A 25,885-nucleotide genomic window follows, 5' to 3' on the forward strand; every position below is an offset into this window, starting at 1 on the left:
GTCATCTTTTGAGGCTATCCACGAATCGATCCAATTTTTTACTTCTTCATAAGACCGGAAGTGCTGATCAGCCAGGCCATGTGCCATTGATCGAAACAAGTGACAGTCAGAGAGAGCAACGTCTGGAGAATATGGCGGGTGGGGTAGGACTTCCCATTTCAACATTTCCAAGTATGTCTTGACCACTTTCGCAACATGGGGTCGAGTATTGTCATGCTGCAAAATCACTTTATCGCGTCTCTCGTTGTATTGCGGCCGTTTGTCTTTCAATGCTCGGCTCAAACGCATCAATTGCGTTCGATACCGATCGCCTGTGATTATTTCAGTCGGTTTTAACAGTTCATAATACACTACGCCGAGCTGGCCCCACCAAATACAGAGCATGACCTTGGACGTCAAAATCACCGTTCTTGAAGCGTTGAAACCACTCATGACACATTCTTTCACTAATAGCGGCCTCACCATAAGTATTTGAGAGCATTCGATGAGCCTCAGCCGCAGATTTCTTCATATTGAAGCAAAAAATTAAAACCTCCCGCAAATGACAAGAATTTGGCTCGTAAACTGACATTTTCAATCGAGACTAACTTTATGATGCAGACACAAATCGACTAATGTTTCTATGGGGTTATGTTGACAGATGCCCAAGTTTATTGTATGACGTCTATGATCTATTTATTTCGACCACCACTTACCGCTAAAGCCATCTATAGGAAAACGGCGGAAGCAAAGTTGTACACCTAATACATTTTTCATATCGAACTTTTTTTCACACAATCAATATCTTTCATTTTATAAGCGAAAAATATTTTTTGCAACTATTTGCATATTTTCTTCATAAGTTTTGAGTCTCAAACATATACATTTCTTTTCTGATGGCCTTTCGAGACTTTCGTGAAAAGAAATGCTGATTTATAATTTTTTTCCAATAAAATTTTATCGAAAATTTCTACTGAACTCTTGTTACTTGAGTTTATGAAAGAGGAGTATACTATACGTGCATGAAAAATCGTAAACAATTAAATATCTCGTAAATTGTTGCGTTTTTTAACATGATTTACTATTCTGGATTAAGGGGAAGAGTACACTATTACTATAATTTATTAAAACTGATATGTTATTTAGAATGCCCCCTGTCCCTTATTGATGCCTGGGACCGAAATTGCCAGGAAAGCATTTTCGATCGCTTGAAACAAATGATTGGTGTGAGAAGGAGCTCGTTGTCTCGTTCACTCTCGGCATGCCGCAGGTGAGCACACGGACTCGTGCTTAAGTGTGGCTATCGGTTTCGCCAGATCACCGTCTGATTCTGTGTCGCCACAGTCAACACAGAATTCTTGGCTGAGTCAGAAGCCTTAATGTACAATTTGCAATTATGTTATGTTTTAAAAAGTAAGTTAAAGTAAATAATAAAGTAAGTAAAGTAAGTTAAAGAGAGAACTCGTGGTGATTAAAACGCCGCGCCTCACTTGGTACATGCGCAGAAAGAAGAAAAGTTATGTTTATGTCTCTCAATCTTGCTCACACTTTCCACTCATTGGTTAGATAGGCTATTCCTCTTCCATTACTATAAGTTCTGTTTATGCTTCTAGCAGAACTGTCAGCAAGCGAGAAAATGACGGCAGTCTGCCATCAACTGTGTCTGCATTAGACTTGTGTTCTATTAACATCGCCTCTCGATATAATGTGAAGGCAAATTATTGGCAGAAACTAAGTAGATCTTGCCGATTTTGTTACGTTTTTTCTAGTAGTTTGTCAATAACATTATGTACATCTAATTCTGTTGTTATTTTGTTGGCATAGTGTGTAGCAGATATTTGAAAAATCTGCTTTTTACACTTTGCTATCTGGGTATATATATAAATACATATATATATATAAATTGTTCACTCTCTATATATATATATAGAGTAGAGTGAACAATTTTTCCCACGTAAAATCAAACAAAAATCAAGAAATATAAGAATTTAATTAATATTTGCAAAGAATTTTTGTTACAGAATTTCATAAATAAAAAGTAAAAAATTACTTTATACTTTAAATAAATTTTCTTTTCCACTTTCATCATTATTAATGTTATAAAAAAAGATAAATGTAAAATATTATGTGATAAATAAGTAGTAAATATAAAATTTCCGCAAGAATTAGGAATGAGTTTTAATTTTTTTTTAATTCCTCAAAATATTAATTCAGGCTTAAAACTTCGTTCTTATATTTATTTTATGTCCGGATAAAGATTACTATATTCATACAAATGAATGGTATGAAGACAAGAAATCTTCCTTTGTTTTTTGAAAATTTTTAAATTTGTTTAGTTTTTGTGAAAATCAAAACTTCAATTTTATACTCATGAACGAAAAAATCATAGATTTTATATACATGGATACGTCTTTCCATTATATAGAAAAAGACAGTAAATGCGTTGTACCTTCTATCCTTCCTTGCACTAAATGACGCATATACTCGAAATATAACATATGAAAAATGACCAATAGTTTCACAAATATGTCACGCAATGACGTTTTAATCAATTCGTTATAATTGACTAAATTTTGCAAAAATGTAAGACGATGTGCGCTATGTGATGTATTGAAGGAAAAATAACAATATTTCCTTTCATTCGTAAGTATTTAATGAACGATTATGACTTATAATGTAATAAAATTAATCAAAGTTTATGCATGTTTATGCATATCTGTAAACTTATATTTTTCTCATAATGCATTATGAATTGCTTTTTTATATTTTCTCTTACTTCTTTTTTACGCGAAAGATATCTTTTCAATTCCATTTAATTCTTAATTTCTTTAATACTGAATCTTCCTAATTATCCATTTAACAGCTGTAAAGACTGATGTCGATTTTATATAATCGATTATTTACATGTTTTATTTAATATTATGATTGCGCTTGTGCAGTCTCATTCTCAGAAGAATAGAAGAAATTATAGGCTGGAATCCAATCCGTTCTTAACCTCAAGACAATCTCAAGCAATATCTTAAGATGCTAATACTCTGATATATTCTCTGATTGATATGATCTCTGATTCATGACATTTCACAATTTAAGACCATCTCGAATCTTGAGCAACGTTTATGAATTCCGCCTTATACTCTCTCGTTCTATCAATTTGATTTTCTCTGATTATAACAAGGCATATCCATGTATACATATCAGATCTATGGAAAAAATTCACTTCACCATATATTCGTTAATTTACTTAACTTTTTTATGTAATCAAAATAGTCTAAGAACAATTAACAAATTAATCGACCTTTAGGAATCGGCGCTGTAATAATTGCGCGTTTATTTCGATTGATCTAATAATTCTCTATAAATAATATTTGTCGAACGTTAATCTAAGAACGTTACAAACCTGAGATGATCATATCTCCCTTCACCGCAATTTCATCCAATCTACTGTCTCCGTGAGTGACTCCGTATTCCATGATCTTACACAATGCGATTGTCGCGACTTTGCGATCATATCTACCGAGGAATAAGTGCTGCCTACTGACCCACTCAGACAGTACAAACGCAAGTGCACTCTGTCCCGTTGGCCCAGGCACAGTTGAGAGAAAATTTAGCACAGCGTTAAACTGCGTATTTATAAGATACGCATAAATCATTAGCAAACTTTGCATCACGATCAACGTCTCTGCGCTCTGCATCTTGCTCAGCACCGCTTTCAACAGCAAGTCGAGATTCTCACCCAGACTGTCCCCTACATTTCGAATCAGTGTTGTGACCAAACGCCCAACAAAAGTGGCAGTGAATTCGCTCGACTGAAATTATTCCACATATATATATATAACTAGTTCCTAGCGACTAGTGTATCTAATTTTTCGATAAATTAAATAAGCTAGCGGATAAGACAGCAATGTCACCTGCGGATTTAAGAGCTGAGCGATTATCTGCAGTATGTACTGTAATCCAGTTTGGCCTTCGTTGTCTCGATGAATGATAATCTGCTGCGCTGCCACGGATAAATACGTGCGTATAAGTTCCCCGCCACTCTGCAGCGTCGCGTGGTCTTCCGAATTGAGAATACAATGGCAGGCAGTCGGAAAAGCAGTCTCCACCAAAGTGTTACTCAGAGGCGTCGGCGAATATTGCACCAGAACTTTCAACACATCCAACGCTACAGCTCGAGATCCCTCTGACAAAAAAAACAAAAAGCTAATGGCTCGGTTAAATTGAACGATTAAATTGAACGGAAAAAAGAAAAAGAAAAAAGAAGAGCATACCATTTATACCATCCTTTGATTTATTTATAGGAATTATCATCATGCTTGTTAAAGTCGATATTATACGAGTTTGCAAAGGTTCGATGCAACTCGGATTCTGTGTCAAGTCCTTAAATATGTCCTGGCATATGTCTAAGATTGCTGGATCGCTATGAAACTTTACAAATACTGCAATTGTCAAAGGACAAATCTTGTTTTCCACTGATGCTGTAAATTCTTTATGTTGCTGTAAGACAAATAAGATTCAAATAACTTAAATAGAAATGCATTGCAAGAAAAATATATGTACGATAGAAGAGCATCGGCATTACCCAAATTAGCATTTGAAATGTCTCCATGACCAAAGTCAAAACGTCTGTGCTAGGTTGACTAACTAGATTAAACAACCCTTGAAAAATGTTGGGCATATGACAACGTATTATGTTGATAACAGGATCTTTTCCAGTTGACGCTTCGCTAAACCAATATATTGCCTTAACAGCACTAATGCGTATACAAGGTGGTTGATTTTCCTGTAAACCATTAACTGTCGCTTCCAGAAATCGGGAACTTACTTCAGGTGGCATTATCTTGGCGTATCGTCCACCGAGACATAAGCAACGACCAAGAAGCAACGGGGGCGATCCTGAGATAATAAATAACAATTTATTAGGCTTCCATTTCGTAAATATGTCGAAACCTAATAAATTATTACATACAAAATGATTCATTTTAATTTTAACAGACAAATATTTCAAAATATGCAATTGTATCAAAAAACATTTCAAAGAGTTGTATAATTATCATTGAACGTTCTCCTCTATATCATACAACTTTTATTTAGAATATTTTTTGGTAATATTATATATTTTCGAAATATTTGTCTGTTAAGATTAAACTAAAATTATCCTTATTATTTTTATATACAGGATTATTTTCATATACAAATAGAACAGAATCGAAAATCCTGTACAATTTTTCAATGTTTGCAATAGTTAACAAATTATTAATTATTAAAAATTATTAACAATATTAGCTTGGCTTACTGCCGAATGCAAGCGCACGGCGAATGATGAGACGCAGTCAGTGATGCACATTCGAATCGTACTCGACGACGAAAGTTGCCGAACACGAGAAGGATGAACGTATCTCAGTATCTTATCGCGCTCAGTTGCTCTGAATGCTCCGAGCCGTGCCAAACGCGGCGTGTCCGAATCCCGGACTCAAATGCTGCATTACTGGATGCAGCCCGCCCAAGTGATCAAGGTTGCGAAGAATTGCTAATTAATAATAAACAGTTCCGCGTATCTAGACTGCCTAGTAACTTGGACGGCTGCATTTCGCCGCTCATCATGTGCTTGCATTTGGTAGTAGACTAATACAACAATTTTAAATAATTAATAACTATTGAAAATTGTAAAAGTTAATTTTATTATTTGTACAGGACTTTTTGATTTAATTTAATCCGTTCTATCTGCATATAAAAATAGTCCCATATATTCTGGATCACCTTGTGTGCGCGCGTGCATATACATATACAGAGTGAGGTATACAACTTGCATACTTCGAAAAATTTACCTATAAAGCCTGTTCTACAATGTGCATTTTGTTTCCTGTTTCTTGCTTTTTACTATTTTTTATATCTTGTTTTTTTTTGTTTTTTATCTCGTTAAATAGGAAATAAAGAGCACATTGTAGAATAAGCTTAAGTTACATGAAAAATTATCATATACAAAAATTGCACTTCGATAGCCATTACATAAATTTTTTTATAAGTGAAAGTGTTAAAAAAATGTCAATCTCATGTTTTTTTTAATAGAATTATATGACTGTTTTATACAATAATGATTCCTCTAACTATTAACAATATAATCTATATATAAAAATATTAAGATACCGAAAAACCAATAGTTTATGAGACATTTTATACTTTATTTCGGCACGTATTGAATAAAATATTTCGTAAAACATTAATTTTTTTATAATCGTACCTTAATACTTCTATATAGAATAATAAGATGAATTAAAGAAACATAATTGCTTTTAAAAAATATGCGGACAAAATGGATAATTTTTTAAAATAGGTAACTATATATGTTTTTTTTACACTATTTGATTCATCTTATTATTCATAAAAGTATTAAGATACCATTATTAAAAATTAATATTTTAAGAGATATAATATTTAATATTTTATGTCAATATGTGCCGGGATAAAGTATAAAATATTTCGTAAACTATTAGTTTTTCGATATCTTTATCTAAATACTTTTGTATACAGAACAGAGGAATTATATTATGTAAAAACATTCAAATTATATAAATAATTCCATTTAAAAGAATGAATAATTTTGAAAGAATGGTTAATTTGAAATTTTTTTAGTGCCTATAAAAAAAATTTATGCACTATATAATGCTCCCCCCTTCTCGAAGTCACACAACTTATATATATATATAAGTTTTTCATATAATTTATAGTTTATACATTTTCTTGAGGGATGCAAATTGTATACCTCACTATATGTATTCTTTGACAAATCGGACTTCTCCGACTCCTACCGATCTTTTTTACTTAATTTTTAAAATATATTCCTTACAATGAAATATGTATTCAGTTATTTTTTTTAATTTTTATCTCCATTAGTTTTTTAGATATGAATTTTTTAATATTTTCAATTTATTTTATTTCATAAACTTTTAGTTGAACATAACTTCTGTTTAAATTATTAAAAAACAAAAAATAATCATATCAATTTATTCGTCTTGAAATTCTTATTAGGAAAAAAATATGAAAAAAATTTCAAGTTTTTATTTCTATTCAAAAAAATCTAATTAAAAATCGATTTTCAAGCTCGACATTTTTAACTTTTATGAAAAAGTTTTTCAATGATCCATTATGGAAATGATCTTTATATAAAACCTTCATATAAAAATGATTTTTATTAATAAATTTCTTTACATATTCTAAAAGATGTTATTTTATATAAATAATATTCTTATAAATTTGTGTTCTCTAAATAATTGTGAAATTAAAAATATATTCTCTAGTATCTGTGAAATAATGATTTATGTATTATAACTCAGCAGTAGATTAAAAATCAATATTGGGAGTACAAATAAGTTTCCGCCGTTTGCAAAAGACGGCGCCACTAATAAACTATAATTAAAATTGATGTAAAACGACATATCGTAAGATTGGACATCCGGCAACATCATAACCTTGAAATATTAGCGATTTTGTATCAGCATCATATATTTTTTTTTGTACGAAAATGTTAAGTTTTGAGCCGAATAAGCGTCATTTGCGGGAACTTTTGATTTACTCCCTTAATTTGAAGAAATCTGCAGCTGAGGCTCATAGATTGCTTGTAGAAGCATATAGTGATGCTGCTTTAAGTGAGAGAAGTTGTCGTGAGTGGTTTCAAAAGTTTAAGAACGTGAATTTGACGTCGAAACTAAAGAACGTAGCGGAAGGCCGAAAGTGTACGAAGACGCGGAATTGGAAGCATTATTGGATGAAGATTCGTGCCAAACGCAAAAAGAACTTGCACTTACATTAGGAGTGACTCAACAAACAATTTCACATTTGAAATCATTGGGAATGGGATTCAAAAGCAAGGGGTTCATATGAACTAAAGCCGAGAAACATTAAACGCCGATTTTTCACATGTGAAATGCTGCTTGCCAGGCATAAATGAAAGGGTTTTTTGCATCGTATAGTCACTGATGATGAAAAATGGATCCATTATGGTAACCCAAAGAAGAGGAAATTATGGGGACCACCTGGTCATGCTTCAACATCGACAGCCAAGCCGAATATTCATGGAAAAAAACTCATGTTGTGTATTTGATGGGATCAGCTTGGTGTCGTGTATTATGAGTTGCTCAAATCGAACGAGACCATTACTGGGGCTCTCTACCGAACACAATTGATGAGATTGAGCCGAGCACTCAAGGAAAAACGCGCCCACTACTACTCCAGGCATGAAAAGGCACAAAATTATTCTCCTGCATAATGCTCGACCACATGTTGCGGCGCCGGTCAAACCTACTTAGAAACACTCAAATGGGAAGTTCTATCCCATCCGCCGTATTCTCCAGACATTGCTCCTTCCGATCACTACTTGTTCCGATCGATGACGCATGGCCTGTCTGAGCAGCACTTCACATCATATGAAGATACCAAAAATTGTATCAATGATTGGATAGCCTCAAAAGATGAAGCGTTCTTCCGACGCGGTATCCACATGCTGCCAGAAAGATGAGAAAAAGTAGTGGCTAGCGATGGCCATTACTTTGAATAAAACATTATGTACCGTTCTTTCACAATAAATGCTTAATTTTTGATAAAAAACGGCGGAAACTTATTTGTACTCCCAATAAATAGATTTAAGTAAGTAGATATAAATAGATAAGATTTTGAAAAATTAAAAAAAAGTAGAACAAAAATTTGACCGTAATCAAATATGGCTTAAATTCTTTATATTTATATTATTTAAGAATATTAAAGAACTTTTTTTATAAAAATTGAAAATGTCGATCTTGACGAAAATTTATTTAAAGAACGCCAAATAATTAAAGTTAAATGTTACGAATATATTTAATCAATTTTTTTGTTCAAAATATGATTGCGTGCCGATAATCAGACTTTCAACGTAATTATTTAATAACTTCCTCTAAATAAAACCCCTAAAAAACGAAAAGAAATTTATTGCGAAAAGTATTACCTCAGCCAGGGTTCGAACCTGGGACCTCTCAACTTGCCGTGAAGAATGTCTTAGCCAACTCGACCACTGAGGCTTCGGAAATATACTGAGGCTTCGGAAATATACTGAGGCCTCGTAATAACCAATATGTATAGAGGAACGTGTTATTTAGACCGCGTGTTTAAACATTATAAGAAGAACGATCGTGTATGAATAAATCGAATAAAGAATTTTCAACACAATCATTATGAAACATTTAATAACCTCCTCTAAATAAAATCCCTAAAAAACGGTTTTTTAGGGGTTTTATTTAAAGGGGAAGGATTTCATAATGATTGTGAAAGTCCGATAATTATCGACGCGCAATCCCATTTGGAACAAAAAATTGATTAAATATATTCGTAACATCTAACTTAGACCATTCGGCGTTCTTTACTTTATTCGATTTATTCATACATGGTCATTCTTTTTATAATGAAAATTTATTTATTTCAATTAGATTTTTCGAAACAAAAAATTTTTTAGAAGCAAAAACTTGAAGCTTTTTTCACATTTTTTTTTTTAATAAAGAATCAAGACGAATAATTTGATGTGGTTATTTTGTTTTTCAAGAATTTAAACAGAAGTTATGTTCAAATAGCGCACGCACGCACGCACACATACATATATATATATATATATATATATATACACATATATATATACAACTAATTACCCGAATCTTTTAACATTCCCAAAACAACTATATCTAGAAATCTAATAATATCGAACTGCAATGTTCCAGCTTGCTGTTTTTCAATGACACAATTCTTAGAAAGACTCAATGCCAAAATAGAGGATTCCCGTAACTTCCACCAACTTTCGTTGCTGTTGCTATCATCATTAGCTTGTAACATCTTTGTTGCTTCGATATGTTGCGTAACTACATCACAAAGAATATGTACCGCTTTCTCCTCAAAATGACTAATAAGAGCCTACAAAATATTAATTTCTATGAAAATGTGCATTGCAATGCAATGTATTTCAATTATTTTTTATTTTTACATAAGAAAAATGATTTTCTATCAATAGTATTATAAATTCAAATTGAAAATCTTGTTAATTCAATATTCATTAATGAAACAAATAACATTTTAGTAAAACAAAAGTATATTTGTTTCATTATAATAGTTACTAATTTATTTTTAATTATACTATTGTTATATATGTATAGTATGTATATGTGTATTAATACTTTTTAATTTGTTTATACACTACTCAAAAAAAAATAGGGAACATTTTCGAACATGCTCAAAATTGCGCAATATTCAGAACACCGTAATTCGAGGAAAAATCATAGTGAAAAACAAAAAAAGAAGTTTGAAAGTTTTAATCTCTACCTTTGAAATCGGTAATTGATATTTCATCCGAAAGTTGGCTTTAAAACGCTTATTCCATCGCTTCGTAATCATTTTTCGCAGAGATACGTAAACTTTGATTTGGTCTTTTTAACGCTAATTCTAAATAATCCTTTAACTTCAAGAATAACTTCGTCAAAAATAATCGTAACGAGATTTTTAAAAAAGTATTTTGAAAGTTGAAATCTCTACTTTTGAAGGCAATTGATATTTTAATTTGACTGATCCTTTATGGAGTTATACGAATACAAACAGATACCTATCAAATCTGAACATTTTGTACAAATTTTACAAAGATCTATGTGAAGTAAAAATCACACAAAAATGAGTTTTACAGTAATCGAAAAAATAAATCTTTAATTTGCTTTTTTATTGAGTATTTTATGATTTTTTTTCACCAAGTTATTGAACGTTGAAGCAAAAGATCAAGAGCAAAGATCATTAAAAAATAACTTTAAGAGAATAATATTAAGATGTTATAAAGAAATAATGTATAATACAGAGAATAAAAAACAAAAGTTTTATTCACTTAGGAAAGAATGAAAACTATCATATCCTTTATTATTAATGTTATTTATAATCTGTAATATCAATCATCTATAATATCTAGAAATATTAATTTTCTTCTTCATCGATTTATGTACTTATTGTTTCGACGAAAATTACTTATGCACATGAGCACAAATAGCGTATGTATTGAAGAGTTTATAATTAATTCTCAAAAATAATATGTTGTAACTTTATACATGGTTTGGAAAAAAAAATCTTTAGTAAAAAAAAATTGAAAAATTTGAGATAATTGTGCGGGGGGGGAGGTGAGAATATTTCGTCAAACAAAAAAAAATTTAAAAATTTTTTTGTTCACAACTTTAAAATATTTTTAAAACTACTTTGTTAAACAATTTTTTTCCATTTTTTTTCCATTTTTTTTATATTTCTAACAATATTCAGCTTGAAAAATGCCGTTTTTTTTTTCAAAGAGGTGTTTCATCCCTTAAACATTAGCGCATTTATAAAAAAAATACCTGTCTCTTAGATTTTTATGTTTAACAACATATTTTATAAAGAATCAAATCGGACAGTTGTGAAACAATTCCCTTGTTATACTGTATAAGGGCAAGTAAAAGTAAATATAATAACTATTTTGTAATCAGTGAACTATAATTATATAAGATATGAAGCATATTTTCAATTTTGTTACGTGTGATACAATATTTCCACATACATCCGTACTTTTTTTCCCATTCGTACTTTTTTTGAGAAGACATGTACTCTTTTTTTTCGGACGTCTGAAAGCGTCCGAAGTCGACTTTCAGTCATGTGTAGTCTTTTTTGTACTACTTTTGGAAACGAGCGAGAGGGTCGGAAGTTAAGTCTCTCACTGTGACACATGAATAGAATGACCAGACGTTCAGTTTTTTCCGGACATGTATTTTTTTTTTTTTAACGCCTGGGGACATCTGGCCGGGTTTTTAACGTATTTGGGTGTACTCATTTTGAGAGAGAGAGAGAGAGAGAGAGAGAGAGAGAGAGAGAGAGAGAAGGAAACGGGGAGAGATGAATAATGAAGGAGAAAGAAATAAGGAGAGGGAAGGAGGAATGGGAAGGGGGAGGGAGAGGGGGGAGGGCAGAAATTATTGAGGCTTCTGAGTAATCGCCATGTTGGAATCGTGACGAGGAATCAGAAGCGAGGAATGACACATTAATTTATGTTACGCCATTTATAAAAATCGAAGAAAACTGTTCTTTCCTCTTTTGACAATCAGTAAATGGTCATAAAAAGCAAGTGAACCTATATCGGGCAGAGACACGATCTGAGCTGTTAAAACGAGTGAAAAATATGCTTTTACATATAAAATTTCAAAATAATTTTAGTTTTCGTCGATAATAACGACTTTGATAAGTACAAGACAAGTCACATTTTTACAATTGAGCAAATAATAACGAAAAAAATGGCATGCAATATAAATTTCGTCATCAAAACGTCACTTTTCCACGCCTGTAAGTTCAATTATTTATCATGGCGAGGTGCTATAGCGTCTTCAGCGCACCGACAGTGCGCGACAGTACATGTGCTCGTGCTTGTGTGACTACCGATTTTGACCGGTTTGACCAGACCGCCGTCTGATTCTGTGTCGCCACTATCAACACAGAGAGTTCTTATCTCTATTCTCTGAGTCGGTCAAGGCGAGAACTCAGGAGTTTTAAGTTCATCGCAAATAAAATACATGATAATGATTACTATGTATCTATAATAAAATTGGAAAATTATTAGTTATTATTATATTATATTAAAGCTATGTTTTTGCTAATACTAAATATTTTTAGGTGCTTGAATTAATTCTTGCTGTTGACCAAGAGAGATCAGTACTTCAACTTAGCCAAAAGTGACTGCTGATGTATATGAAAGTACTAGTACTATCAATAAGTTTTAATATTAAATTAGTATGTAACATTTAAACGGATGCAAAAAACACAATTTTTTATCGCATTAAAAATATCGGGTTTCGTATAAAAAAAAAGAACATTTGCGAAAAGCATGTTTTAATCTCAAGAAATCTGCTGCTGCTGGAAATTATTGTTTACTAGTAAAGGCTTACGCAAGCATATTTTATCTGAAACAACTTGCAGAGATGGCTTTAGAAGAGTCAAAAACAACGATTTTGACGTGAATGACAAAGAGCGCTCTGGCCTGCCGAAAAAATTTTAAGATGGAGAATTGAAGGCATTGCTTCAAGATTTATGTCAGACGATCAAAGAGTTGTCGGAAACATTAAATGTCAATGAATCCATTAGCAAAAGCGTTTAAAAGCAATGATCTAGAAGTTAGAGTCCCACATGAATTGAAAGAGACATTGCGAAACGTTTAGCCATTTGTGAATTGCTGTTTCAAAGACAAAAATAGAAATCGTTTTTGACTGGCATCGAATTATGACTGGTAATGAAAAATGGATTCGTTACGACAACCCTAAACGCAAGAAATCATGATCCCGGCAAACTATCAACATAAACATCAAAACAGGAAAGAAAGTCATGCTATGCATTTGGTGAGATCAAGTTAATGTAGTGTACTACGAGCTGCTGTAACCAAGTCAAACCATCAATGCTGAATACTACCGACGTCAATTACTCAATTTGAATCGAGCACTCAAAGAAAAATGTCCGCAATAGGCCAAAGACATGAGTTAGTTATTCTTCTTCATAACAACGTTAGACCACATGTTGCAGAATCAGTGAAGGAAATCTTGGAGGTATTTGGATGAGATATTTTATCCCATCCGTCCTATTCATCAGTTGTTCCTTCAGATTACCATTTTTTTCGATATAACGTGGTCTTTCTGAGCATTTTAATCATTTCGAAGATATCAAAAATTGGCTCAATGACTGAATTGCCTCAAAAGAACCTGAATTTTTCTACTGCGGAATCCATTTGTTACCCGAAAAGTGGGAAAAGATTGTAGCTTTCTATGGACAATATTGTGAATAAAATATTAAGTATTTTGATGAAATAAACCTGAGTTTTATATTTTAGCAAAAAACAGTGAGAATTAATTCAAGCGTTCTATGTTCTTAGGATTTTTAAATGTTCTTCTTTTACTTTTAAGTTCAAATATATAACTTATAGTATAATTTAACTTAAAACATCTTATTTTTTGTTCTACTTTTGAATCTTAGTGTCCTACTTTTCAATCAGAAATGTCCTAGTTTATCTAGATTAGATCTAGCCACACAATAAACTTTATGCTGAGGATATATCTCAAATTATCTGAGACAATTTGACAAAGGCGATATTCTATAGTGTTTGTATGTGATACGATAAAAATATGATTGGATAAAATTTGACTAACCTTACTTGAGTCGATGAATCGAATATTTATGATCTACTTTCCTACGATATCCTACAATATGATATCTTACGATATCCTTTTAGGATGTCTCAAAGATGCGTATCGTAGGAAAGTGAATATCCATAAATACTCAATCATAAATACTCAATTCATCGGCTCAAGTGAGGTTAGTCAAATTTTATCCAATATTATATCACAGTAATAATTGTATTATAGTATAGATTGTTTATATTTTATTTTAGGTGTTTCGGTTAAAATTTTGTTAGTACAGATGACTGTAATTACAAATCTACTAAAGATATTTTAAAATTGAATATGTCTTTAGATAATCAGTCACCACTTTCTTTCCTCTTAATAATAATTGAACAACTTTTATCTAAAACATTTTTCTATATCTTTTATATTTTATAATATTATACACTTATGTATCACTTAAAATTTAAGTGTCACTTAAAATAACTTTAACATAACTTTCTTCTCTAGATCTAAAGTTACCACTTTCTTTCTCCCTAATAATAACTGAGCAATTTTTATTTAAAACATTTTTTCGTATTTTTTATATTTTACGATTTCACTTGTGTATCATTTAAAATGACTCACCTTGTGTATATGTATGTATACACGCACGCACGCACAGAGTATATCATTTTAATTGACGCACTAAAATATTTCTTGAACAGTGCATTTTGCATTATTTTATTTCCATTTTACACTACAAAATTACATTTCTACGTAAAAATGAAAAAAAAACAGGTACAATTTCTAATGGCTTTGATTTTGACAAATGATATTCAGGACATGAGCCTGAAAAACATTCAAGGTTTTAGCCATCGATCGGAGTCATGCTAATGCCGACGGTGTTGTAACGGTACTTTCAAGCATCATAACTAAAAAAGTTAATAAAAATATTTTCTTATAACATTTTCTTATAACATCGAGAAAGCTCTCGACGGTTCTTAGATTCTGGAAACAAAAGTAGAGTATTCCATTTAAAAAAATCGATATGACCTTGACCTGACTTTAACGATGCCACAAACCGATAAAATCAGTAAATAAACCGTTTTGAACCTTCATAACTTTTATTGAAACAATTTTTCTTAATAATGTTTTCTCAATAATGTCATGTTTCCGAGATAAAAATTTATAACTTTATTTTGAACACCCGGTACACACAAACACACACACCCACGCACGCACGCACGCACGCACGCACGCACGCATGCACGCACGCACGCACGAACACACGCACATTATTTGTTATTTAAAATAACATAAAATCTCCATCTAAAATCTTAATGAAAATACATTCATCTGACGCGTTTTCACTCAAAATGAAAGAATCTGGCAAAAAATGTGCCTCTTGAACCGAGATATTAAACGTTAAAGTTCGAGATTTTAGAGATTAAGATATCTATCATTCCGACTCGCTGCAGCGCTACGTATATGTAAGATCTGTTCTTTTTCGAAGAATTCTGAAATAATGCAATAAGTTAGAGTGAGACAGTTGTAGTTTGGAGCACGATTTATATATATATATTGCGGACATAGATAATGAATTAGAGAAAAGAGGAATAGGAGGAGTTAGACTATGTATGGTCGTTAGCATATGCGGATGATTAATAGCTTATAATAAGGAGGCGTTACAGAATATGATAAACACGTTAAAAAAAATTTTAGAGGGGAGGAAGCTGGAGCTGTGCACAAAAAAGTGCATTATTTTTAGCTTAAAAAAAATGGTGTTTGGAGAGAGGGGGAGAAAAAGGAAAGAGAAATCGAATAGGGGAGTAAACTAATAAATAAGGAAAAATAAGGGAATAATTAGAGGAGGTGCAGGAATTCAAATATTTGAATTTTAATTTAGATAGGAATGGAGATTATAAAAGACATATTAAAGAAACAAGTAGAAAAGGAAAAATGATAGCAAGAAAGATATGGAGCTTAGAGGAAAAGCTATGCAGAAATGACTTTAGAAAAAGATGGATGCTATTCAAATATTTGATACAAAGTGTTATGACATATGGAGTAGAATTATGGGGCTGAGAAGAAAAAGGTGAACTAGAAAAGATAATGTTAGACTACCTCAGGTGGATTTTCAAACTAGATTTCTGCACCCCAAGGTATGTAATCATAAGGAAGCTGATAATAGATAAGCTCAAAGTAGGATGAGATTTGAGGACAAGAAAATATAATACGAGGAAAAGATTAAATCTGGAAACACAGATAATTTGGTCAGGGAGTGCTGGGAGGAAAAACAAAGCTACGATTGGAATGATAGATATGGTATGGAGAGAGAGGGTTATTATAATAGAAACGGATGGGGAATTGAATCTAGAGAAGTAATGGGACATGAGAATGAAAGTTTTGAAAAAGATTTAAGGGACAGAGGCAATGGAAAAAGGAAAGAATAGATCAAGGTATAATAAAAGATACAAAGAGATAAGTACAGAAAATAGGGTACCAAATTATCTGAGGGTGGAGAATATGAAATGGAAGAGAGGAGATAAGAGCGTTATTAAGATGCGATAATTTAGAAGAGAAGAATATTGGCTAAGAATAGAGGAGAGAGGATGTTTTTTTGTGGTGCAAGCGAGGAGCATTATAGCCTCGAGCATTATGTATGCGAGGAGACAAGAGGTAGTTTTGAAAAGTTAGGGACAAATAAGGACGAGATTGTAAGGAATTTGTGAGGAGAAGATTTGAACTTAAAGGATAAAGAAAAGGAAATAATAAAAAAAAAAAGAAAAAAAAGGAGAAAGAAAAAGATATAAATAGAGACTATTGTAAAGATAAAGATAATGTAAAGACAAGGAATGAGAATCTTGTAAGACAACAAGGCTGTGAGTATAAGATAAGATTGTAGCGTATATTATAGTTAGATTGTATAGTATATTATAGTAGATTGTATAATATAATATATTGTAGTTAATAACATAGGTAATTTATTATCTATTTATAAGTTAAGGAAACGAATTGAAATGAGACTAATAGAAAAAAAAAGGATACAATATAGAATGTGCAGTTAAAAAATATAAGAGAAGATAGGGCGATAGTAAGTAAGAGTAAAGAAATGTTAGATAGAGATAAAGTAAATAAGAAATGGGATATGGACACTAAAAGACTGTGATATAAAGATTTTATATATATAATAGATATAGATAAAAGAAAATGTATAGTAATAGTTTGTAGTTGTAAGATAAAGGCGGAAAAGGAGTGTAAGTATGAATTAAATATTTCTGTAAACTAAGTCCCCTTCTTGGCTTGTATATGCTGAAGTGTAAATAAATTCTAATTCTATAAATGTCACTATTTTGAATACAACTTATTTAAGAGAATATTTTCTAATTTATATTGCTGAAGAAACGACTGAAAATAAAATAATAGATTAAACAACTTACAAATAATTATAATATTTAGATATCATGCATAGTTTTTATAAAATCTTTAGTAAAATAGTAAAATGACGTACATAATCACACATCGAGTCGCGCCATGTATGTGTCTCTGTCCAACGCTCATTCGTTAACTTAAAATTGCTTTCATTTAAAAAACTATTTGAACGCAATTTTGCCAGAGGAAAAATTGCTTCTTTTGGTACATACAATCACGTTGTGCAATCCGTGTCCACAAATTCTGAAATATTATGCGTGCGTGCGTGTGTGTGTGTGTGTGTGAGAGAGGGGGGGAGGGATGCGCGTGTACATGTGCGTGTACATATATATATATATATACGCAGGATGAATAAAATTTCCAAAAAATCGGTGAAACATCTTGAAAACTAAGCATTTCCAAAAGAAATGTTTCCTACAAAAGTTATAGGGTTTTAAATGATCTTTTCATTGGTCTGGTCAGTCTGACCTTGGTGATGGTGGGCAAGGTCAGGTCACATCGATTTTTTTAAATGATACACTCTATTTTTGATTCTAGAAATCTAATATCTGATGTCAAGAGATTTTTTCAAACAACATAAAGTTATTTTTTATAAAGTACTTTATGAGGCTTGAAAGTTACAGTACCATTAGCATTTCCCCGTGCTTAGCATTACCCAGGATGAACGACATGGACGTGAGGGCTATCATCTTTTTGGAGTGTTTAATTTACGCGAGTAATCATGTCTTGTAATGCTATAAGCATGGGAAAATGCATATCAATCTGGAGTCGATCATCAAACATAATCAGTCCAGTTAATGAATAGAAAAATAAAAAATAACAAAAATATAGTATGTATAACTTTTGACTTCTCTTCCGTTTCCCCATACACGCTCCAGTAAACGAAAAATTATTGAAAAATATTGAAAATTCATTGAGAAGTGACAAAATCATTTTGAATTTTTTACATCTGTTTTCTATCTGTAATCCGCTTGAATCAGTTATGAATTAATTATTTACTTTCTGTATCTCACCTAATGTGCATAGAAATGAAACGTGCAACCAATCCGATTGAATCCGTAATTACGTATTGGTAATTTTCTTTTGGTACTTTACCTAATGTTCAACGCAATGAACATGCGACTAATTCATTTAAATTTAATGTGCATTTGAAGAATTATCTAACATGGGAGATCATCCAACTGCTAATCATTGATCTCGGAAAGTAATATCGTTGAAAAGCACGCATCAATATGATATATATAAGTCGTTGCCTCCCAAAAAATCCGGTGATATATGGAGTGTGTAACATTGTGGATCCTCGACGACAAGGTAATTTCTAGATAATTCTGATCACAATAGTATATATCTGTTATCTTGTTGCCGTGAATTCGTAATATTGTATACTCTATGTATAGTACTAGGGCTCATTCAGGAAGAAATGATTTATATATCTGTGATCACCTTGCATGCTTTCCAATGATAAACTTTCTAGGATCGCAGATTAGCATTTTATTTCTGAATTCATATGAATCCACTAGAGGTCACAATATTATATTTATCTAGAAACAGATTCAGTGTATTCAATCTCTACAAAATTCAATCTTTTTTGCGAATAACGCGGATTCAAAAACTTGATTCACGGACATATGGATTTATTCAATCCAATATATTCTCGTTTGACGGGGCACATACGCTTATGCGTATGTTGCGTACACACACTCCCACAGAATATTAAATCCGACTCCATGTGGTACATTTGGGTAATGCTAATGTCGGTAATACAATAATTGTTAAGTTTTTTTTGTAACTCGCAAAGTGTTTAATGAAAAAATACTTTATTATAGTATTTTAAAAATATCTTGACTTCAGCTATAAGAATGTGCAATAAAAAATAGGGGTTTCTATTTAAAAAATTCATATCGATCTTGACCTAATCTTTGTAATGTCCTCTATATAAAATTATTTGCACCTTTTTTTCCCAAGAAAATCTATAACTTTTATATAAAACTTTTTCTAATATCTCTCTTAGTTTTTGAGACATCCGCCTGGGGAGATTAAAGTATTTCACCCTGTACATATAATTGCATGCGCTGATTATTAAATGAACTTAAGTAGACAATAAGTAACACATTTATCAATTGAAGAAGTGATGTAGTACGTAAGGTAGGAGATTATTAATCCAGAGGTTCCAGGTTCGAATTTCATTAAGACAAGAGTGTCTTTCAAAACTAATTTAAACAGTTAATTTCAGATAATTCGCTATAAACATCTCGTATAAAACTTCTGTTTAAAAAAAAAATAAAATTTGCAAATCTTAAATATAAATAATTTTTTTTCGAATATTGAACCAGTGCCAAATAGAAATGCATTTATTTTCAAGGAATCCATTTCATGAATTGAATCCATTTTCATTAAAGTACGGACTTAGATGGATTAAAAATTTCAATCCATTTTAATTTATTTTTGTTTATTGGTTGCAATAGCTCATGCAGTTCCTCTGGGTGTCATCGGTAGGATTTCACATATAAACACATATAGACCCTTGTCCATTCCCTGAATGTCCGTTGGATAACTGAGAACATCCAGGGATATTTCAGGATTATCATGATATCTCAAAATGACATCCATTGGATATTATTAAAATAAAATATGCTGAGTTTAATCATTTTAGCTAATTAAAAGTCAAAGTGTGATTTTCATACAATCAACATGGTTTATCCAACTAATCATTTTAATCGCTATACAATTACGAGGCATATTCGGAAAGTAAGGTTACAAAATTTTACGAAAATCGAAAAATGAATATTTACTAATAAACTTATATTACATATTACACAAGTAAAGCATTATTTTTCCACGTATCACCATTCAATTCCAAGCATTTGGTGTAATTTTTTTCTTTTCACCATGTTGAAAGAACACATGGGAAACGTTTTTCCACTGACAAAGAGATGAAGAATGCTGAGTGTGAATGATCAAGAAAGATGGCGGCAGAAACGTGACAAAGGAATACAAAAGTTGATGACTACGACTCACCAAAAGAATGGCGATGGTGGAAAAATAGTGCTTTACTTGTGTAATGTCATATAAGTTTTATTAATAAATATTCATTTTTTCGATTTTCATAAAATGTTGTAACCTTACTTTCCGAATATGCCTCGTATATAACTAATTTCCATATGACTATCTATGTCTTTATTGTAATTCTCGACTCTCTTTGGCAGAATCTAGACCATTGGTTTGACCGGTGTGAGCGATACACTCATTTTTTCCCACATGGAGCTTGAAAAATTTTTACATTTTCACCAAAGATGGCTCAAAATGAAGTCAAAACGTTTGATATATTAGCTTATTGTTAAGAATATAATAAAAAAATTGCGCTTCAATTACCGCGCTTGACTTTCAGTTGCCCGATTTATTCCTATTATTTTGAAATATTAAATTTATCTGATAATTTATATTGCAATTGTTTTGTTATTTAAAGTAATTTGATTTAAAAGAAAATTAAGATATTCTGATTTTAAAATGATGTTTTACAAAATTAAATTTTTATTTAACTCGAGTAAATTTAACTTGAATAAATTTAATCTTAATATGATTTTAACTAAATGAATTTTTTGTTCATTCTATTACTACAACTTAACTACAACTTAACTACAACTTAATTTTATAAGTCATTAACTTAATTTAGTTTAAAAGAAATTAACTTATTCCTATTATTTACTAAAATGTAAATTAGCCGGACCGAATATTGCATCATACATATAGTGAAATTGCTTAAATATATTTTAATTCTATAATTATAACACACTGATTAATTACTGTAGTTATCATTTGCTTTTATGTATTAGTTATTGATTGAATTTTGAAAGTCCATTAATACTTAATTTTATGGTTAAAACAATTTAATGTTACTGATGATGAAAATAAGTTAATAATCTAAATGCAGTAGTGAGAAAAAAATATTTTCTGCACACAATAAGTGGAAACATTTATGTTTGCTACGCAGCAAGGGATATTAGCTAATAAACTTCTAGTTCTTATGAAAAAAACGGCGTTGCAAAAGAAACGCACGAACCAAAGCTCTAAATATATCAAAGTAATGCAAAGATTTTCCATTTTTGACCTAATAATCATATCATATTAAAAAAATTTCTAATAAAGCGCTACATCCAAGTTGAAAATGGTGATCAAAATACTCAATAGGAAAGTTATTGGCAATTCAGCTCAGATAAAAGGATTGCGTTACTTTGGTATATCCAGAGCTTTAACAAGAACACCTCAAAAGCGTCCTCTTGTAGTAAAAAAATTATTTATAAAGTATACAATTTTTAAATCATACTTTTAAAAATAAGAGCATCTAAGAATTTAAGAAAATTGTGAGCAAAGTTTAAAATTCCTGGCTCTTTTATATTTTTCCATGACTTTTCATGAGTTTTCTCTGATCAATTTATTTTCCTTAATTTTTGCCAGTTTCCAGCTCTGTAGCAATATATCAAAGTGTACTCACTGTTAAAAATTCTTGAGCCGAGATTCGAACATTATAATCAAAAGTGCACTCGTCCTCCTCAACAAATTGATTCGGATTGGTTGTCCATTGCTGGATCTGGTCGACCGTTATTTGCATAAATATTATTAGATAATACATGATTTCTGGTAGCATATTATCCAACAGATTCGTAAACCTCTTACGATCCACAATAGTTTGAACGAACTCGAAAATCGCAATAATCAAACTATTGGAATTAATTACTTCGCCTGGAAAATATGTACACATATACTTGTAGAGAAAATATTGATTATTAATTATATTTATTACAAGAAAATAATATATACCATCAGAATCAATTTCTTTATCATTAATATTTTTATCAGCATTGACTGTTATTTCTTGATAAGTTTTTGCACTTTGACATAAAGTTTCCCATATGGGTGGCAGCATTTGAGGTAAAAGCTCCGATATATATTTAGGCAATTTCATAACAAGACAATTTATAGCTTTAATAATATCTGTTTTGAATCCACAATCATCGGTTTGATCATTAGGCACTCTGAGGCACTCAACAAACTTTTCACAGAACATAGGAATGATTGGCTGCAGATACTGCTCTATAAATCCCTTCTCATACGCTCCCGTGTGAGCAACCAAAGTTGTAATCGTTATGAAGATCTCAATTGCACGTCCCCGTGTTCTAATCGAATACTGCTGCAAGAAATATAAAGTTAGAAATACAATAAAATGTATAAGAGAAATATGTAGAAGACGTTTTGATCTTCTATTAAAATTACATTTTCATTTTGAAATATCCTGTACATCTCTTGAAGAATAATGGGTCCTACATTAGGCAATTGAGCATCTGTCAGATCTCGACTAAATTCCGTTAACACTCTCATTGCTCCATGAACAGCATATTCGCTCTCTTCTCTTAAACAGCTAACAAGTACATCAAACAATCCAGGCCAATTCTCAGGCCAATCCCAATGTGCTATACCAGATATTGCATAGGCTACTGCAGTTCGTACCTAAAATAGAGCTTTGTCTGACATCTTGCAAGTCAAATATAAAACGAAATATTTTATCACTAAATAAAGATACAAATAGAATTATACAGGGTGAATCAGTTAAGCCTATTCTACATGTGCTTTTTGTTTTTTGTTTTCTGCTTTTTACTATTTTTTACATCTTGTCTTTTTGCTTCTTATCTGGTTTTTGTTTTATGTCGCCCAAGATAAAAGTTAATGAACTTTGAAGAAAGCAGGAAACATGTAATAAGAAATGCAATTATCGATAAAATGATTGTAAAGAGGAAAAAAATAAGAGATAAAAAGCAAGAGATAGGAAACAAAGAGCACATTGTAGAATAAGTTTTAATGTGTTATAAATTTATATCTCGGAAACAAAACAATTTAGAGAAAAATGTTTCATACAAAAGTTGTTGAGTTGAAGAATATAAGACGATGTCAGTTTAACCTTACGGAGTTGTTTGTTTTGAAGAATGTAAATCATCAATTTCTTAAATCAATTTCTTAAATTATCTATACAGGATCTACAATAGAAGTCATGGTCATAGACTCTTGAATCATAGAAAATTAACCAATCACAGTCCAATATGATAATCGACTATGATTGGTCAATTTTTTACAACTTAAGATCCTACAATCACTACAACTTAAGACTTTACGATCATTATAACTTCTATTGTAGACTACCTTGTATTAAAATTCGAAAAATATTTAAAAAATATTTTATTATAGTATTTTGAAAAGCTTTCAAGAAAAATTACAAGAATATGCAATGAAATACGAGGTTCCATTTAAAAAATTTATAATGCTTTATGCGATCTTCAAACAATTCCTCCAAGGTCAAACCAATGGCATGATTTTATGTCCTCTTCCAAACTAAACTTTTGTATGAAACATATTTTTCTAAAAAGCTTTGTTTTTAAGAAATAAATCTATAACATTTTAATTGATTCATCCTATATAAAACATTATTTTTAGTTGAATTAATTCTTAGAATAAATTACCTTACTAATAGATTCTCGAAGTCCCAAGGGAAGTAACTCTTTAATCTTTTCTTTAACAGCATTATCAAGTTCTGGTGAGCGAAATTTCTCAGCCAATGAGCACCAGTGCGTCTCAACATACTGTTTCAACAAGACAGAAGCTAACTGCCTGATTGGCAAATGACTGTTGGGATCAATGACAAATTCTGTCAGATGTATACCAAACTCCTCAGTCACCTCCAAAACTTGAATTCTTTGTTCTGCTGCCTTGCGAGTTTCATGATGTGGCGACAAAATTCCAGTTAATGTTTCATACAGAGCTTCCTTTAGAGAACCTTGTATATCGCTAGTGGTCATTGTGTAAAACAAAGACTGGCTTACCAGCCAGCATCTGCAAGACAAACGACACCCTCGGAAATCAAATATTCAATTGTCCGTAGTTTACTTATCTTTGAAGTACTTAAAATTGCAGAGCAACTGCTATTCTGTTATTAATCGACTTGCTCCCGTGTCTGCTCTTTTCACATAATGACAACATATGATACTTCGAAGCGTCTGTGTAGAAGATTACATCATCTGTATAAACAAGTGAAAACAGAATGAGTCAGATTAAATAAGGATAAAATGAACATTACGTTACTCAATACTGTTACGTGTGATACGTGTACACACGTCACTACATTCATGATTTTCAGAAATGAATAAACAGTCACAGATTATAGGACTCTGTCCTCATGTCAAATTGCTGTTGATTCAATTATCTAAAATTTCCTATTACGCGCAGATAGTCACTGTTATTTTGGATCGATATGAATGTCAACAGATGTAATATCGATTCTCACAACACATAATAATATTGCTACATACGAGTGAGTGAACACACATAAACACAGTTCTGCTTACAATACCGGAATTACTAACGTTTGCTGACCGGCGGTGCATTAACGTTCAAATTGAAAGCCGGTTCGGCAAATTGGTTACGTCCTTAGCAGAGTCACCAACGTATAGCTACATCTTCACCCTAGACCGTCAAGATCACAGTGGATCCGAATTCCGATAACTATGTCGAAAATATTCTTTTTAGTTACAAGGTTGGTAACGGTGTAACTAACACAGCTGTGTTCCGTTATTAGCAAATGGAAACTGCAGGATCAGCTGATTTCTTAAGGTATGTGTTCATGGTGTGGTTGGTCGCTCATATTTAGCGACAAATAAATCACGTGATTTCGTATGCTAACCTTAAAGCCCAAGACACAATGCGAAAGAATAGCGATAGCGATAGGAATAACGCGATTTCAACCTATCAGAAATCGGATATATCGGAATACACAGTTCTGATTAGATTAAAATCGCGTTATTTCTATTCCCTCGCATTGTGTCTTGGACTTGAATGTCGCTCATATAAATGGAATAGCAGTGATAAATTTTTGACGATAATTATATTAATTATTATATAAAGTATTAATTATTATATAAAATGTCATATCAAAAACAGTATTAGATATCTGTCAAGTTGATATGCATAACAAAAATAAAGTGAAACTATGACAAAATAGACTAATAGCATTTGTGCATTAATGTACAAATTTAAAAAGAAAATATAAAAAAAGAGATTTTAGATTGATTCTTTATTTAAAAGATGATGTGAACATGGATAAAAAAAATTATTATTATAAAAATTATCAACGAAAAACCGGTTTCATATATGAGTTGAAATACTCTTTTCGTCTACGATCATTTCACATATGCAACAAGTATGTACAACAGCCATCTGAAAATTTCATGAAATTATAGCAAATAATAATAAATAATACATAATAATACATAATAATT

General features: G+C 31.5%; 1 protein-coding gene across 7 annotated transcripts in view; it reads right to left on the reverse strand.

Moving 5' to 3' along the window:
• LOC108692570 (importin-9) overlaps window positions 1–25,885 on the reverse strand; it is a 37,081-nt gene that overhangs the window by 9,624 nt on the left and 1,572 nt on the right. For 2 of the 7 annotated variants that reach the window (XR_001931995.1, XM_018200880.1), the window contains exons 1-10: window positions 24,974–25,054; window positions 24,074–24,628; window positions 22,836–23,069; window positions 22,383–22,752; window positions 22,057–22,304; window positions 9,648–9,906; window positions 4,559–4,872; window positions 4,248–4,473; window positions 3,888–4,159; window positions 3,377–3,785 (exon numbers count right to left, since the gene is read on the reverse strand). Coding sequence is in view for 6 of the 7 variants with exons in the window: in XM_018200880.1 (XP_018056369.1) it covers window positions 3,377–3,785; window positions 3,888–4,159; window positions 4,248–4,473; window positions 4,559–4,872; window positions 9,648–9,906; window positions 22,057–22,304; window positions 22,383–22,752; window positions 22,836–23,069; window positions 24,074–24,409 (2,668 nt within the window). In the remaining variant the exon portion in view is untranslated. The other 5 variants (XM_018200886.1, XM_018200884.1, XM_018200883.1 and 2 more) reach the window with 5 other exon arrangements.

Source organism: Atta colombica, unplaced genomic scaffold (assembly GCF_001594045.1).
Source record: "Atta colombica isolate Treedump-2 unplaced genomic scaffold, Acol1.0 scaffold77, whole genome shotgun sequence".
Lineage (NCBI taxonomy): Eukaryota > Metazoa > Arthropoda > Insecta > Hymenoptera > Formicidae > Atta > Atta colombica.